General features: G+C 72.0%; 1 protein-coding gene across 1 annotated transcript in view; it reads right to left on the minus strand.

Moving 5' to 3' along the window:
• Nucleotides 1–955: 955 nt before the first annotated feature.
• Nucleotides 956–15,211, minus strand: part of LOC135310746 (adhesion G protein-coupled receptor L1-like) — a gene marked incomplete at its 5' end in the record, with an annotated part of 28,606 nt that continues 14,350 nt past the window's right edge. The window contains 11 exons of the mRNA XM_064439705.1: nucleotides 956–1,236; nucleotides 2,504–2,521; nucleotides 3,115–3,243; nucleotides 3,996–4,092; nucleotides 4,956–5,084; nucleotides 5,946–6,114; nucleotides 7,906–7,997; nucleotides 8,393–8,459; nucleotides 9,183–9,403; nucleotides 13,879–14,088; nucleotides 14,242–14,412. Of these exons, the coding sequence (XP_064295775.1) occupies nucleotides 1,049–1,236; nucleotides 2,504–2,521; nucleotides 3,115–3,243; nucleotides 3,996–4,092; nucleotides 4,956–5,084; nucleotides 5,946–6,114; nucleotides 7,906–7,997; nucleotides 8,393–8,459; nucleotides 9,183–9,403; nucleotides 13,879–14,088; nucleotides 14,242–14,412 (1,491 nt within the window). The remainder of the gene's footprint in view (nucleotides 1,237–2,503; nucleotides 2,522–3,114; nucleotides 3,244–3,995; nucleotides 4,093–4,955; nucleotides 5,085–5,945; nucleotides 6,115–7,905; nucleotides 7,998–8,392; nucleotides 8,460–9,182; nucleotides 9,404–13,878; nucleotides 14,089–14,241; nucleotides 14,413–15,211) is intronic.

Consider the following 15,211-nt stretch of genomic DNA (forward strand, 5'->3'; position numbering starts at 1 on the left):
GTGCGAGGTTGGGGCTTTGCTTGAGGTCGGGTCCTCGTGTGAGGAGGGATCCTCGTGCAAGGCCAGGTCTTTGCTTGAGGCCGGGTCCTCGTGCAAGGTGGGATCCTTGTGCAAGGCTGCCCCCCCCCCGAGGCTGGATCCTCGTGTGACGTGGGATCCTCGTGTGAGGCCGGGTCCTCGTGCAAGGTGGGATCCTTGTGCAAGGCTGCCCCCCCCCCCGAGGCTGGATCCTCGTGTGACGTGGGATCCTCGTGTGAGGCTGGATTCTCGTGCAGGGTAGGATCCTCGTGCAAGGCCAGGTCTTTGCTTGAGGCCGGGTCCCCGTGCGAGGCGGGGTCCTCGTGCGAGGCTGTCCCCCCCCACGAGGCGGGATCCTCGTGCGACGTGGGATCCTCGTGCAAGGCCGGATCCTCGTGCAAGGCCAGATCCTCGTGCAAGGCCGGGGCTTTGCTTGAGGCCGGGTCCCCGTGCGAGGCCGGGTCCCCGTGCAACGTGGGATCCTCGTGCAAGGCCGGATCCTCGTGCAAGGCCGGGGCTTTGCTTGAGGCCGGGTCCCCGTGCGAGGCGGGGTCCCCGTGCGAGGCCGGGTCCCCGTGCGAGGCCGGCTCAGAGGCTGGTGACCAGCTGCATCTGCCCGTCGGGCTCGGCCCCCCCCCGGCCCCTCGACCCCCCCAAAGGCCTCGGGGCTGTGGCGGCGGGCGGGGGGGGGGCGCCCGGGGGGGCCCCCCCAGGTACGGGGGTGCGGGGGGGGGCACCTCGGGGCTGCTGTCGGGATAGGGCGAGTCCCGAGGCGGGGGGGGGGGGCGGGCGGGGGGGGGGTGGCGGGGGTCCCGGGGGGGGGTCGGGGGGGGGGTCCCAGCCCCCCTTGGCCTCGCGTCAACTCTTGGTAGAGGAGTCCCAGCTCGGGGGCGCCGGGGGGGGGCTCGGCGGGGGGCGGGGGGGGGCGGCGGGGGGGCGGGGTGCGAGGGGCCCCCCCCGGCGTGCGAGGGGCCCCCCCCGGCGTGCGAGGCGGCCGCCCGCAGGTTGTTGTGCACCAGCTCGGAGATGATCATCTTCTCGAGGGCGGCGGGGTCGGGGGGGGCCGCGGCGACCCTCGGGGGGGGGCGCCCCCCCCGGCCCCCCCCGGCCCGGCCCCCCCCCCGCCCTCGGGCCCCCCCCGCAGGCTGTAGCTGTTGTTGAAGTTGCCGTTGAGGGGAAGCGGCTCCGGTGGGTCGCGGGGGCCGCCCGGGGGGGGCTCTGTGGGGAGGGGGGGGGGTCAGCGGGGGGAATTGGGGGGGGGTGTAAGGGGAGGGGGGGGCACAAGGGGGGAATGGGGGGGCAGGAGGGGGAGAGGGTTATGGGGGGCACGAGGGAGGGGGGGCAAGAGGAATCGGGGGGGGGCATGTGGGATTGGGGGGGCACGAGGAAATGGGGGGGCCATGAGGGGGGTGTGGGGTATGGGGGGCGTGAGGAAGGTGGGGACATGGGGGGCACGAGGAAGTGGGGGGCACGAGGGGGGCGGGGGGGTTGTGGGGTACAGGGTGGGTGTGAGGAAGGTGGGGACATGGGGGGCACGAGGAAGTGGGGGGCACGAGGGGGGCGGGGGGGTGTGGGGTACGGGGGGGCGTGAGGAAGGTGGGGACATGGGGGGCACGAGGAAGTGGGGGGCACGAGGGGGGCGGGGGGGGTGTGGGGTACAGGGGGGGCGTGAGGAAGGTGGGGACATGGGGGGCACGAGGAAGTGGGGGGCACGAGGGGGGCGGGGGGGTTGTGGGGTACAGGGGGGGCGTGAGGAAGGTGGGGACATGGGGGGCACGAGGAAGTGGGGGGCACGAGGGGGGCGGGGGGGTTGTGGGGTACAGGGGGGGCGTGAGGAAGGTGGGGACATGGGGGGCACGAGGAAGTGGGGGGCACGAGGGGGGCGGGGGGGTGTGGGGTACGGGGGGGGCGTGAGGAAGGTGGGGACATGGGGGGCACGAGGAAGTGGGGGGCACGAGGGGGGCGGGGGGGTTGTGGGGTACAGGGGGGGCGTGAGGAAGGTGGGGACATGGGGGGCACGAGGAAGTGGGGGGCACGAGGGGGGCAGGGGGGTGTGGGTTATGGGGGGGGCGTGAGGAAGGTGGGGACATGGGGGGCACGAGGAAGTGGGGGGCACGAGGGGGGCGGGGGGGTGTGGGGTACAGGGGGGGCGTGAGGAAGGTGGGGACATGGGGGGCGTGAGGAATTGGGGGGGCACGAGGGGACGAGGGCACAAGGGGGACATGGGGGGGTGTGGGTTATGGGGGGCACGAGGAAGGGGGGGCAAGAGGAATGGGGGGGGCATGTGGGATTGGGGGGGGGCCTGAGGGGTGGCGAGGGGGCCCGAGGGGACTGGGGGGCCACAAGGGGTCACGGGGGGACACGAGGAAGTGGGGGGGGGCCACAAGGGGGGCACAAGAGGTGGGGGAGGCACGAGGAAATGGGGGGACTGGGGGGGACCCCCGGGGGACACGGGGGGGCACACGTAGGGCGGGGGGGCACTTACTGGTGTCGCGGAAGCTCCCTGGGGACAGAGGCAGCAGTCAGGGAGGGACCGGGACCCCCCCCAGCCCCCCATGGCCCCCCCAAACCTCCTCCAGCCCCCCATGGCCCCCCCAAAACCCCCACAGCCCCCCCAAAACCCCCCAACCCCCCAGAACCTCCCCCAGCCCCTGAGATGGGGAGGGTGGGGTGATTTGGGGTACTGGGGGAGGGGGGGTCCTCCCAGTGGGGATTGGGGGGGCACGGGGGGGGGGGGGTCCGTACCCCTGTATCTCCACGGGGATGCAAAGGGGGGGCACTTTGGGGGTGCATGGGGCCCTCCCAGTACCAAACTGGGGAGGTGAAGGCAGGGAGTGGGGGGGGGATATGGGGGAGCCTGGGGGGGCCCCAGTGGGTTTGGAGGGGTGCGGGGGGAGTCTGGGGGGGGGCCGGGCCCCCCCCTGTGCCCACCCAGGGAGCTTAAAGTGGGGGGTGCTGGGGGGGTGCAGGGCCAGGAACCCCCCCAAAAAAACCCCCACCCACCTGGGGAGGTGAGGAGGGTGTATGGGGGGGTCCCGGGGGCAGTTTGGGGGGGCCATGGGGCAGTTTGGGGGGGCCGGGCCCCCCCGGACCCACCTGGGGAGGTGAAGGCGGGGGGCGAGGCGGGGGCGAAGCCCACCGACTCGGCGATGAGGGTGTTGTAGGGGCTGGAGCCCCCCCGCGGCTGCAGCACCGGGTTGGGCAGCAGGTGGTTCCCCATCGTCCCTGCGGAAAGGGGGGGTCAGCACCCACCGGGGGGGGGGCTCGGGGGGCCCAAGGGTGTCCTGGAGGGGTCTGAGGGGGGCCTGGGGGATCCCAGGGGCTCCCAGAGGGGCTTCAGGGGGGGCTGGGGGATCCCAGGGGGTCCCAGAGGGGTCTGAGGGTGTCCCAGGTGGGGCCTGGGGGGGTCCCGGGGGGCCCCAGGTGGGGCCTAGGGGGGTCCCAGGGGGCCCCAGGTGGGTCCCAAGGGTGTCCTGGAGGGGTCTGAGGGGGTCTCAGAGGAGTTTGATGGGGGGCTGGGGGATCCCAGGGGTCCCAGGTAGGGTCCTGGGGGGGAGCCTGGGGGGTCCCGGGGGGGTCCCGGGGGTCTCACCTCGGTTGAGGAGGGGGTGGGGGTCCCGGGGGGGTCCCGGGGGTCTCACCTCGGCTGAGGGTGGGGTGGGGGTCCCGGGGGTCTCACCTCGGTTGAGGGTGGGGGTCCCGGGGGGGTCCCGGGGGTCTCACCTCAGTTGAGGGTGGGGGTCCCGGGGGGTCCCGGGGGTCTCACCTCGGTTGAGGGTGGGGGTGGGGGTCCCGGGAGGGTCCCGGGGGGGTCCCGGGGGTCTCACCTCGGTTGAGGGTGGGGGTGGGGGTCCCGGGGGGGTCCCGGGGGTCTCACCTCGGTTGAGGGTGGGGGTGGGGGTCCCGGGGGGGTCCCGGGGGTCTCACCTCGGTTGAGGGTGGGGGTGGGGGTCCCGGGGGGGTCCCGGGGGTCTCACCTCGGTTGAGGGTGGGGGTGCTGTTCAGGTCCCCCGCCATGAAGCTCGACTCCGTCTGCTTCCGCACGGTGTCGTTCCACATCCTCCGGATCCGGCTCTGGGGACGGGGCGCAGCTGGGACCCCCGGCACCCGCACCCCGGGGACCCCCACCCCGGGGACCCCCCCGAGGGGATCCAGCCCCCCACCAGGGACCCCCCACCTTGGGGTCCCCACCACCCCCAGGGTCCCGTCAGCGCCCGGGGACCCCATTGTCCCCAAGCCCCATCACTATTGAGGACCCCCCTCCCTTTTTGGGGACCCCCACCCTGTCACCCCCCAGCCCCCACCCTGGGCACCCTCTGGTCACCCCACAATGGGTGGGGGACACCCAGCACCCCGGGACCCCCCACCTTTAGGTACCCCACAACCCCAAGTCCGTCACCCGCTCCCCAGGGCAGTGTCGCCAATGGGGGGGGGTCATGTGGGGGTCTGGGGGTGCCGGGGGGTGGGTCTGGGGGTGCCATAGGAGGGTCTGGGGGTGCCATAGGAGGGTCTGGGGGTGCCGGGCGGTGGGTCTGGGGGTGCCATAGGAGGGTCTGGGGGTGCCGGGGGTGGGTCTGGGGGTGCCATAGGAGGGTCTGGGGGTGCCATAGGAGGGTCTGGGGGTGCCGGGGGTGGGTCTGGGGGTGCCATAGGAGGGTCTGGGGGTGCCGGGGAGTGGGTCTGGGGGTGCCAGGCGGTGGGTCTGGGGGTGCTGGGCGGTGGGTCTGGGGGTGCCGGGGGGTGGGTCTGGGGGTGCCGGGGAGTGGGTCTGGGGGTGCCATAGGAGGGTCTGGGGGTGCCGGGGAGTGGGTCTGAGGGTGCCATAGGAGGGTCTGGGGGTGCCATAGGAGGGTCTGGGGGTGCTGAGGGAGGCCTGGGGGTGCCGGGGGTGGGTCTGGGGGTGCCATAGGAGGGTCTGGGGGTCCGGGGGGTCCCACCTGGGTGCCGGTGTAGTAGCGGGTGTTGGTGCGGATGGCCGAGGTCTTGAGGGCGCCCAGGGTGGTCCCGGGGGGGCTGCGCAGGCAGCAGGACGTGTGCCGCAGGCACTTGCTCAGCTCCCGGTGCACCTGGGGGGGGGCGTGGGGGCGGTGAGGGGGGGGCAGCACCCCGGGGACCCCCCCGCTGCGGGCCTCCTCCACCCTGGGGACCCCCCCACGGGGCACAGCCCACCCTGGGGATCCCAACTCCTGGTGCGCTGATCCCTCACCCTGGGACCCCCCACCCCCCTCCCAGAGCCCCCACATCCCTGGGGCCCCCTTTCCCAGTGTACCCCCCACCCAGATCCCCCCACCCCAGACCCCCCCACCCATCCTGAGACCCCTGCCCCACATACCTCCACCCTGGGGTGCTCCCCCCTACCCCTGGGTGCCCCCCACCCACTTTTTTCCAGGGAGCTCAGAGGAGGATGAAGGTGCCCCACGCTGACCCCCACCCTCTGCTGCCTCCCCTGGGTGCCCCTCAGTGTGCCCCCCACCCTTGGGTGCCCCCCATCCACCCCCGGGTGCTCCCCCCCACCCTTGGGTGTCCCGTCCCCCCCCACCCTGGGTGCTCCCCCTGACTTGGGTGCCCCTTCCCACCCCTGGGTGCCCCCCACACACTTTTTTCCAGGGAGCTCAGAGGAAGATGAAGGTGCCCCACGCTGACCCCCACCCTCTGCTGCCACCCCTGGGTGCCCCTCAGTGTGCCCCCCGCCCTTGGGTGTCCCCCACCCACCCACAGGTGCTCCCCCCCACCCCTGGGTGCCCCCCCCCCACCTTTTCCCAAGGAGCTCAGAGGAAGATGAAGGTGCCCCACGCTGACCCCCCACCCCATGCTGACACCCCTGGGTGCCCCTCAGTCCTCCCAGCCTCGGGTGCTCCCCCCCACCCTTTGGTGCCCCCCCACTGCCCTGGGTGCCCCCCACCCACCCCCGGACGCCCCCCACCCACCTTTTTCTGGAGGGCGCAGTGGAAAACGAAGATGAAGGTGCCCTGCAGGGCGTTGCAGGCGGTGAAGAGCGAGGCCGTCAGCACCGACTCCCGGGTGACGAAGAGGAGGCCGAAGGCCCAGGTCAGCCCCAGCAGCAGCAGCAGCGCGATGGCCCCCAGCGCCCACGACCTGGCCGGGGGGGGAGTCACGGGGGGGGTCAGGGACCCCCAGCACCCACGACTTGGGGTTACAGGGGGTCAAGGGGGGAACAGGAGCCCCCAGCACCCAGAATCTGGGGGACACAGGGGTTAAGGGGGCACAGGGACCCCCAGCACCCACAATCTGGGGGCCATGGTGGGGTCAGGGACCCCCAGCACCCACAATTTGGGGTGGGGCAGAGGCTCCCAGCACCCACAATCTGGGGGACACAGGGGTTAAGGGGGCACAGGGACCCCCAGCACCCACAATTTGGGGTGGGGCAGAGGCTCCCAGCACCCACAATCTGGGGGACACAGGGGTTAAGGGGGCACAGGGACCCCCAGCACCCACAATTTGGGGTGGGGGAGAGGCTCCCAGCACCCACAATCTGGGGGGCACAGGGGTTAAGGGGGCACAGGGACCCCCAGCACCCACAATTTGGGGTGGGGCAGAGGCTCCCAGCACCCACAATCTGGGGGACACAGGGATAAGGGGGCACAGGGACCCCCAGCACCCACAATTTGGGGTGGGGGAGAGGCTCCCAGCACCCACAATCTAGGGGACACAGGGGTTAAGGGGGCACAGGGACCCCCAGCACCCACAATTTGGGGTGGGGGAGAGGCTCCTAGCACCCACAATCTGGGGGACACAAGGATAAGGGGGCACAGGGACCCCCAGCACCCACAATCTGGGGTGGGGCAGAGGCTCCCAGCACCCACAACGGGGGGCATGAGGGTTAAGGGGGCTCAAGCACCCTCAGCACCCATGATTTGGAGGGTCATGATGGGGTCAGGGACCCCCAGCACCCACAATATGGGGGGCCACAGTGGGTCAGAGACCCCCAGCACCCATGGCTTTGGGGGTACAGGGGGGAAAAATTACCCCCAGCACCCATGACTTGGGGGGTACAGGGGGTCAGAGAAGGGCACAGGGACCCCCAGCACCCATGACTTGGGGGGTACAGGGGGTCAGAGGAGGGCACAGGGACCCCCAGCACCCATGACTTGGGGAGTACAGGGGGTCAGGGGGGTCACAGGGACCCCCAGCACCCATGACTTGGGGGGTACAGGGGGTCAGAGGAGGGCACAGGGACCCCCAGCACCCATGACTTGGGGGGTACAGGGGGTCAGGGGGGTCACAGGGACCCCCAGCACCCATGACTTGGGGAGTACAGGGGGTCAGAGGAGGGCACAGGGACCCCCAGCACCCATGACTTGGGGGGTACAGGGGGTCAGGGGGGTCACAGGGACCCCCAGCACCCATGAGTTGGGGGGTACAGGGGGTCAGAGGAGGGCACAGGGACCCCCAGCACCTATGAGTTGGGGGGTACAGGGGGTCAGGGGGGTCACAGGGACCCCCAGCACCCATGAGTTGGGGGGTACAGGGGGTCAGGGGGGTCACAGGGACCCCCAGCACCCATGACTTGGGGGGTACAGGGGCTCAGGGGCATATAGGGACCCCCAGCACCCATGACTTGGGGGGTGTGGTGGGTCGGGGACCCCCAGCACCCCGAGGCTGGCGGGCCGCAGGGTTTGGGGGCTGGGCTGGGGGGCGTCTCAGCTCTGTTGTGGGGTCCCACGGGGAGCCCCCGCTTTGGGGCACCTCCCCCCACCCCGGGGCGCACCTTCGCGCTCACACCGTGCGTTTTGGGGCGTCTGTCCCTGTTTTGGGGCCTCATGGGGGGGGGGGGGCGGTTTTGGGGACCCCTCCTCATTTGGGGGGGGTGTGTGTGGGTCCTGGGGTCCCAGTTTTGGGGGCTCCCCCCCCATTTCGGGGCCTCACTTGATGCTGTCGAGGCGGCTGGAGTCGGGCTTGAGGGCGGCCGAGCTGCGCACCATCTTGTGCAGCGTCACCAGCAGGAACACCAGCGTCACCTGCGGGGGCGGCCCTCAGTGCCCCATGGCGGCCCCCCTGCCCCACGGCGGCACCCCCGCCCCATGGCGGGACCCCCTGCTCCACGGCGGGACCCACGGCGGCACCCCCTGACCCATGGCGGCACCCCCTGCCCCCCGTGATGGGACCCCCTGCCTCAGAGTGGCACCCCTGGCAGGACCCCTGGCCCCATGGCGGGACCCCCAGCCCCATAGTGGGACCCACAGCCTCCTGCCCAGGACCCTCCGTGGGTCACCCCAGGCCCCACAGCATCCACCACCCCATGGTGGGACCCCCAGCCCCCTGGTGGCACCCCCAGCCCCCCGGTGGGGCCCCCAGCCCCCTGTGGGACCCCCAGCCCCCCGGTGGGACCCCCAGCCCCCCAGGCCCCCCATACCAGGATGACAAAGGCCACGGGGCCGATGAAGCTCCAGATGAAGTAGTTGTCCACGCGCAGCCAGCACCTGCGGGTGGGCGGGGCGTCAGGGAGCCACGCCCCTCCCTGGAGGAAGGCCACGCCCCCAGGGACCAGGTCCCACCCCCGGGGCTCAGGCCCCGCCCCTAAGGGCCCCCCTTCAACCCTGGTCAGACCCACAGCAGCACCCATGGCCACCATGTCAATGGGGAAAGCCCCGCCCCCATGGCCCAGGCCCCACCCCTTAGGCTCAGACCCCACCCATTACACAAGCCCCACCCCTTAGGATCAGACTCCACCCCCATGGCCCAGGCCCCGCCCCTAAGCGCCCCCATTCAGCCTCTGAGGTCAGACCCACAGCAGCACCCATGGCCACCCTGTCAATGGGGAAAAGCCCCGCCCCCATGGCCCAGGCCCCTCCCCTTAGGCTCAGACTGCACCCCCAAGGCTCAGGCCCCGCCCCTAAGGGCCCCCATTCGTGCCTGGTCAGACCCACAGCAGCTACAGCCACCATGTCAACAGGGAAAAGCCCCACCCCTCTGGCTCAGGCCACGCCCCTTGCGCTCAGGCCCCACCCCCACGTCCCAAACCCCTCCCCTTAGGCTCAGACTCCGCCCCCATGCCCCATGCCCCGCCCCTAAGGGCCCCCATTCACCCCGCGGGGTCGTCCCTACGGCAGCCCCCGAGTCAACAGGGGACAAGCCCCGCCCGTAGGGCTGAAGCCCCGCCCCTGGGCCCGAGGCCCCGCCCCTCCCGGGCCCCTCCCACTCACGCCTGGTCGGTGCCGTAGCTGCGGTGGTCGACGGCGGCGGCCACGGCCACCACGACGGCGGGGAAGCAGTAGCCGCCGGCGTAGTAGTACTTGCGGCGGGAGAGGTCGCTCTCGAAGACCTCGAGCAGCAGCAGGTAGAGGTGGACGCCCTCGAGGCAGAGCCAGGAGAACGACGCCAGGAAGAAGTAGTGCAGCAGCCCCGCGAAGATGGGGCAGGCCACCTGTGGGGAGGGGCGGGTCGTGGGGGGACCCCGGGGGAGCACCCCTGGGGGGGTGGGATGGGGAGGGGACGCTGTGATGGTGGGGGAGGCCACCTGTGGGGAGGGGCGGGTCGTGGGGGGACCCCGGGGGAGCACCCCTGGGGGGGCGGGATGGGGAGGGGACGCTGCAATGGTGGGGGAGGCCACCTGTGGGGAGGGGCGGGTCGTGGGGGGACCCCGGGGGAGCACCCCTGGGGGGGTGGGATGGGGAGGGGATGCTGTGATGGTGGGGGAGGCCGCCTGTGGGGAGGGGCGGGTCATGGGGGGACCCCGGGGGAGCACCCCTGGGGGGGTGGGATGGGGAGGGGATGCTGTGATGGTGGGGGAGGCCGCCTGTGGGGAGGGGCGGGTCGTGGGGGGACCCCCGGGGGAGCACCCCTGGGGGGGTGGGATGGGGAGGGGACGCTGCAATGGTGGGGGAGGCCGCCTGTGGGGAGGGGCGGGTCGTGGGGGGACCCCGGGGGAGCACCCCTGGGGGGGATGGGGAGGGGAGGGGACGCTGCAATGGTGGGGGAGGCCACCTGTGGGGAGGGGCGGGTCGTGGGGGGACCCCGGGGGAGCACCCCTGGGGGGGATGGGATGGGGAGGGGACGCTGCGATGGTGGGGGAGGCCGCCTGTGGGGAGGGGCGGGTCGTGGGGGGACCCCCGGGGGAGCACCCCTGGGGGGGATGGGGTGGGGAGGGGCGGGTCGTGGGGGACCCCGGGGGAGCACCCCTGGGGGGGATGGGGAGGGGACGCTGTGATGGTGGGGGAGGCCGCCTGTGGGGAGGGGCGGGTCGTGGGGGGACCCCGGGGGGAGCACCCCTGGGGGGGATGGGGAGGGGAGGGGACGCTGTGATGGTGGGGGAGGCCGCCTGTGGGGAGGGGCGGGTCGTGGGGGGACCCCGGGGGGAGCACCCCTGGGGGGGTGGGATGGGGAGGGGATGCTGTGATGGTGGGGGAGGCCGCCTGTGGGGAGGGGCGGGTCGTGGGGGGACCCCGGGGGAGCACCCCTGGGGGGGTGGGATGGGGAGGGGACGCTGCGATGGTGGGGGAGGCCACCTGTGGGGAGGGGCGGGTCGTGGGGGGACCCCGGGGGAGCACCCCTGGGGGGGTGGGATGGGGAGGGGATGCTGTGATGGTGGGGGAGGCCGCCTGTGGGGAGGGGCGGGTCGTGGGGGGACCCCGGGGGGAGCACCCCTGGGGGGGATGGGGAGGGGATGCTGTGATGGTGGGGGAGGCCGCCTGTGGGGACCAGGGTCCTTGGGGTGCTGTGGATAACCCTGGGGTGCTGCGGGGGGTCTCTGGGGGTGGCGGGGGGGCCATGGAGAAGCCAGGGGTGCTGTGGGGTACTTCGGGGTGTCCTAGAGGTGCCGTGGGGGGTGCAGGGGGTCGCTGGGTGCTGTAGGGGGTCTGTGTGGGGTGCAGGGTGTCCCCAGGGTGCTGTGGGGTGTGTGGGGCAGGGTGCAGGGGGTCCCAGGGGTGCCATGTGGGGTCTATGGGGGTGCAGGGGGTTCCAGGGGTGCCATAGGGGGTGTCTGTGGGGGGTGCAGAGGGTCCCAGGGGTGCCATGGGGGCTGTCTGTGGGGGTGCAGGGGGTCCCAGGGGTGCCATGGGGGCTGTCTGTGAGGGGTGCAGGGGGTCCCAAGGGTGCCATGGGGGCTGTCTGTGGGGGGTGCAGGGGGTCCCAGGGGTGCCATGGGGGCTGTCTGTGGGGGGTGCAGGGGGTCCCAGGGGTGCCATGGGGGGTCTATGGGGGTGCAGGGGGTCCCAGGGGTGCCATGGGGGTGTCTGTGGGGGGTGCAGAGGGTCCCAAGGGTGCCATGGGGCTGTCTGTGGGGGGTGCAGAGGGTCCCAAGGGTGCCATGGGGGCTGTCTGTGGGGGGTGCAGAGGGTCCCAGGGGTGCCATGGGGGCTGTCTGTGAGGGGTGCAGGGGGTCCCAGGGGTGCCATGTGGGGTCTATGGGGGTGCAGGGGGTCCCAGGGGTGCCATGGGGGCTGTCTGTGGGGGGTGCAGGGGGTCCCAGGGGTGCCATGGGGGGTCTATGGGGGTGCAGGGGGTCCCAGGGGTGCCATGGGGGTGTCTGTGGGGGGTGCAGAGGGTCCCAGGGGTGCCATGGGGGGTGTCTGTGGGGGGTGCAGGGGGTCCCAGAGGTGCCATGGGGGTGTCTGTGGGGGGTGCAGAGGGTCCCAGGGGTGCCATGGGGGCTGTCTGTGGGGGGTGCAGGGGGTCCCAGGGGTGCCATGGGGGGTGTCTGTGGGGGGTGCAGAGGGTCCCAAGGGTGCCATGTGGGGTCTATGGGGGTGCAGGGGGTCCCAGGGGTGCCATGGGGCTGTCTGTGGGGGGTGCAGAGGGTCCCAAGGGTGCCATGGGGGCTGTCTGTGGGGGGTGCAGGGGGTCCCAGGGGTGCCATGGGGGCTGTCTGTGGGGGGTGCAGGGGGTCCCAGGGGTGCCATGGGGGGTCTATGGGGGTGCAGGGGGTCCCAGGGGTGCCATGGGGGTGTCTGTGGGGGGTGCAGAGGGTCCCAGGGGTGCCATGGGGGGTGTCTGTGGGGGGTGCAGGGGGTCCCAGAGGTGCCATGGGGGTGTCTGTGGGGGGTGCAGAGGGTCCCAGGGGTGCCATGGGGGCTGTCTGTGGGGGGTGCAGGGGGTCCCAGGGGTGCCATGGGGGGTGTCTGTGGGGGGTGCAGAGGGTCCCAAGGGTGCCATGGGGGGTGTCTGTGGGGGGTGCAGAGGGTCCCAAGGGTGCCATGTGGGGTCTATGGGGGTGCAGAGGGTCCCAAGGGTGCCATGGGGGCTGTCTGTGAGGGGTGCAGGGGGTCCCAGGGGTGCCATGGGGGGTGTCTGTGGGGGGTGCAGGGGGTCCCAAGGGTGCCATGGGGGTGTCTGTGGGGGGTGCAGAGGGTCCCAGGGGTGCCATGGGGGGTGTCTGTGAGGGGTGCAGAGGGTCCCAGGGGTGCCATGGGGGGTGTCTGTGGGGGGTGCAGAGGGTCCCAGGGGTGCCATGGGGGGTCTATGGGGGTGCAGGGGGTCCCAGGGGTGCCATGGGGGCTGTCTGTGAGGGGTGCAGTGGGTCCCAAGGGTGCCATGGGGGCTGTCTGTGGGGGGTGCAGGTGGTCCCAGGGTGCCATGTGGGGTCTATGGGGGTGCAGGGGGTCCCAGGGGTGCCATGTGGGGTCTATGGGGGTGCAGGGGGTCCCAGGGGTGCCATGGGGGGTCTGTGGGGGGTGCAGAGGGTCCCAGGGGTGCCATGGGGGGTGTCTGTGGGGGGTGCAGAGGGTCCCAGGGGTGCCATGGGGGTGTCTGTGGGGGGTGCAGAGGGTTCCAGGGGTGCCATGGGGGGTGTCTGTGGGGGGTGCAGAGGGTCCCAGGGGTGCCATGTGGGGTCTATGGGGGTGCAGGGGGTCCCAAGGGTGCCATGGGGGTGTCTGTGAGGGGTGCAGGGGGTCCCAGGGGTGCCATGGGGGCTGTCTGTGGGGGGTGCAGGGGGTCCCAAGGGTGCCATGGGGGCTGTCTGTGGGGGGTGCAGGGGGTCCCAAGGGTGCCATGGGGTTGTCTGTGGGGGGTGCAGGGGGTCCCAGGGGTGCCATGGGGGGTGTCTGTGGGGGGTGCAGAGGGTCCCAAGGGTGCCATGTGGGGTCTATGGGGGTGCAGGGGGTCCCAGGGGTGCCATGGGGCTGTCTGTGGGGGGTGCAGAGGGTCCCAAGGGTGCCATGGGGGCTGTCTGTGGGGGGTGCAGAGGGTCCCAAGGGTGCCATGGGGGTTGTCTGTGGGGGGTGCAGAGGGTCCCAAGGGTGCCATGGGGGCTGTCTGTGGGGGGTGCAGAGGGTCCCAAGGGTGCCATGGGGGCTGTCTGTGGGGGGTGCAGAGGGTCCCAAGGGTGCCATGGGGGCTGTCTGTGGGGGGTGCAGAGGGTCCCAGGGGTGCCATGGGGGCTGTCTGTGAGGGGTGCAGGGGGTCCCAGGGGTGCCATGTGGGGTCCATGGGGGTGCAGAGGGTCCCAAGGGTGCCATGGGGGCTGTCTGTGGGGGGTGCAGAGGGTCCCGAGGGTGCCATGGGGGGTGTCTGTGGGGGGTGCAGAGGGTCCCAGGGGTGCCATGGGGGGTCTATGGGGGTGCAGGGGGTCCCAGGGGTGCCATGGGGGCTGTCTGTGAGGGGTGCAGGGGGTCCCAAGGGTGCCATGGGGGCTGTCTGTGGGGGGTGCAGAGGGTCCCAGGGGTGCCATGGGGGGTCTATGGGGGTGCAGGGGGTCCCAAGGGTGCCATGGGGGCTGTCTGTGGGGGGTGCAGAGGGTCCCAAGGGTGCCATGGGGGCTGTCTGTGGGGGGTGCAGAGGGTCCCAAGGGTGCCATGGGGGTGTCTGTGGGGGGTGCAGAGGGTCCCAAGGGTGCCATGGGGGAGTCCCACAGAGCTGGGGGCTGTGCGTGTGTGGGGTGCCTCAGGAAACCCCCCAGACCTGATACTGGGTCTTATCGATGCCGACGAGGAAGACGAGCTCGGCGAGGAAGAGGCTGATGCAGAGGTTCTTGTGGATGGTGGTGCGGTCGGAGGGCAGCCCCCGCAGGCAGCAGAAGGCCGAGATGCAGACGCCCAGACAGACCAGGGCCACCACGATGCCCACCCAGGAGATCACCGACAGCAGCACCTCGTTCAGCCGCCCCTGGTACTACCCCGCCGTAAATAAAAATATTTTAAAAAAAAGCAAAAAAACCAAGAAAACAACAACAAAAATCACCCCGTTGTGTGGCGGGGTCGGTTCCCACCCCCCACCCCTGGGGAAAGGGGCCCCCTGGGGTCCCCGCGCGGCCCCCGGACGCACGCTCTCGCGGTGGGCCATGAGGACGGCGAAGTTGGTGAGGTGGCTGCAGGCGCAGGAGGTGTGGGTGGCGTTGGTGTCGAGCAGGCGGCAGCCCTGCGTCGACCAGTGCCCCGTCATCGACCGCTCCGAGTAGTTCCAGAAGGAGCAGTTGGCGTTGAAATGGTTCTTGGCCTGCGGAGGGGGTGGGGGGAGAGATCTAAGGGGGGTGTTAGGGGGGGTTCTGGGGGTGGGGAGGGGTCCCTGGGGATGGGCAGGGGTCCCCTGGGGATGGGGAGGCGTCCCTGGGGATGGGGAGGCATCCCTGGGGCTGGAGAGGGGTCCACTGGAATGTCCCAGAGGGCTGGGTGAGGGTCTGGGGGATCACAAGGGGGGCCCAGTGGGGTCCCTGGGGCTGGGATGGGGTCCCTGGGGCTGGGGAGGGGTCCCTGGGGATGGGCAGGGGTCCCCTGGGGATGGGGAGGCGTCCCTGGGGATGGGGAGGCATCCCTGGGGCTGGGGAGGGGTCCACTGGAATGTCCCAGAGGGCTGGGTGAGGGTCTGGGGGATCACAAGGGGGGCACAGTGGGGTCCCTGGGGCTGGGGAGGGGTCCCTGGGGCTGGGCAGGGGTCCCTGGGAAGGTCATGGAGGGCTGGGTGAGGGTCTGGGGGATCAAAAGGGGGGCACAGTGGGGTCCCTGGGGCTGGGCAGGGGTCCCTGGGGCTGGGGAGGGGTCCCTGGGAACGTCCTGGAGGGCTGGGTGAGGGTCTGGGGGATCAGAAGGGGGGCACAGTGGGGTCCCTGGGGCTGGGGAGGGGTCACTGGGGCTGGGGAGGGGTCCACTGGAATGTCCCAGAGGGCTGGGTGAGGGTCTGGGGGATCAGAAGGGGGGCCCAGTGGGGTCCCTGGGGCTGGGGAGGGGTCACTGGGGCTGGGGAGGGGTCCACTGGAATGTCCCAGAGGGCTGGGTGAGGGTCTGGGGGATCACAAGGG

The sequence above is a fragment of the Phalacrocorax carbo genome (assembly GCF_963921805.1).
Source record: "Phalacrocorax carbo chromosome 30 unlocalized genomic scaffold, bPhaCar2.1 SUPER_30_unloc_2, whole genome shotgun sequence".
NCBI lineage: Eukaryota > Metazoa > Chordata > Aves > Suliformes > Phalacrocoracidae > Phalacrocorax > Phalacrocorax carbo.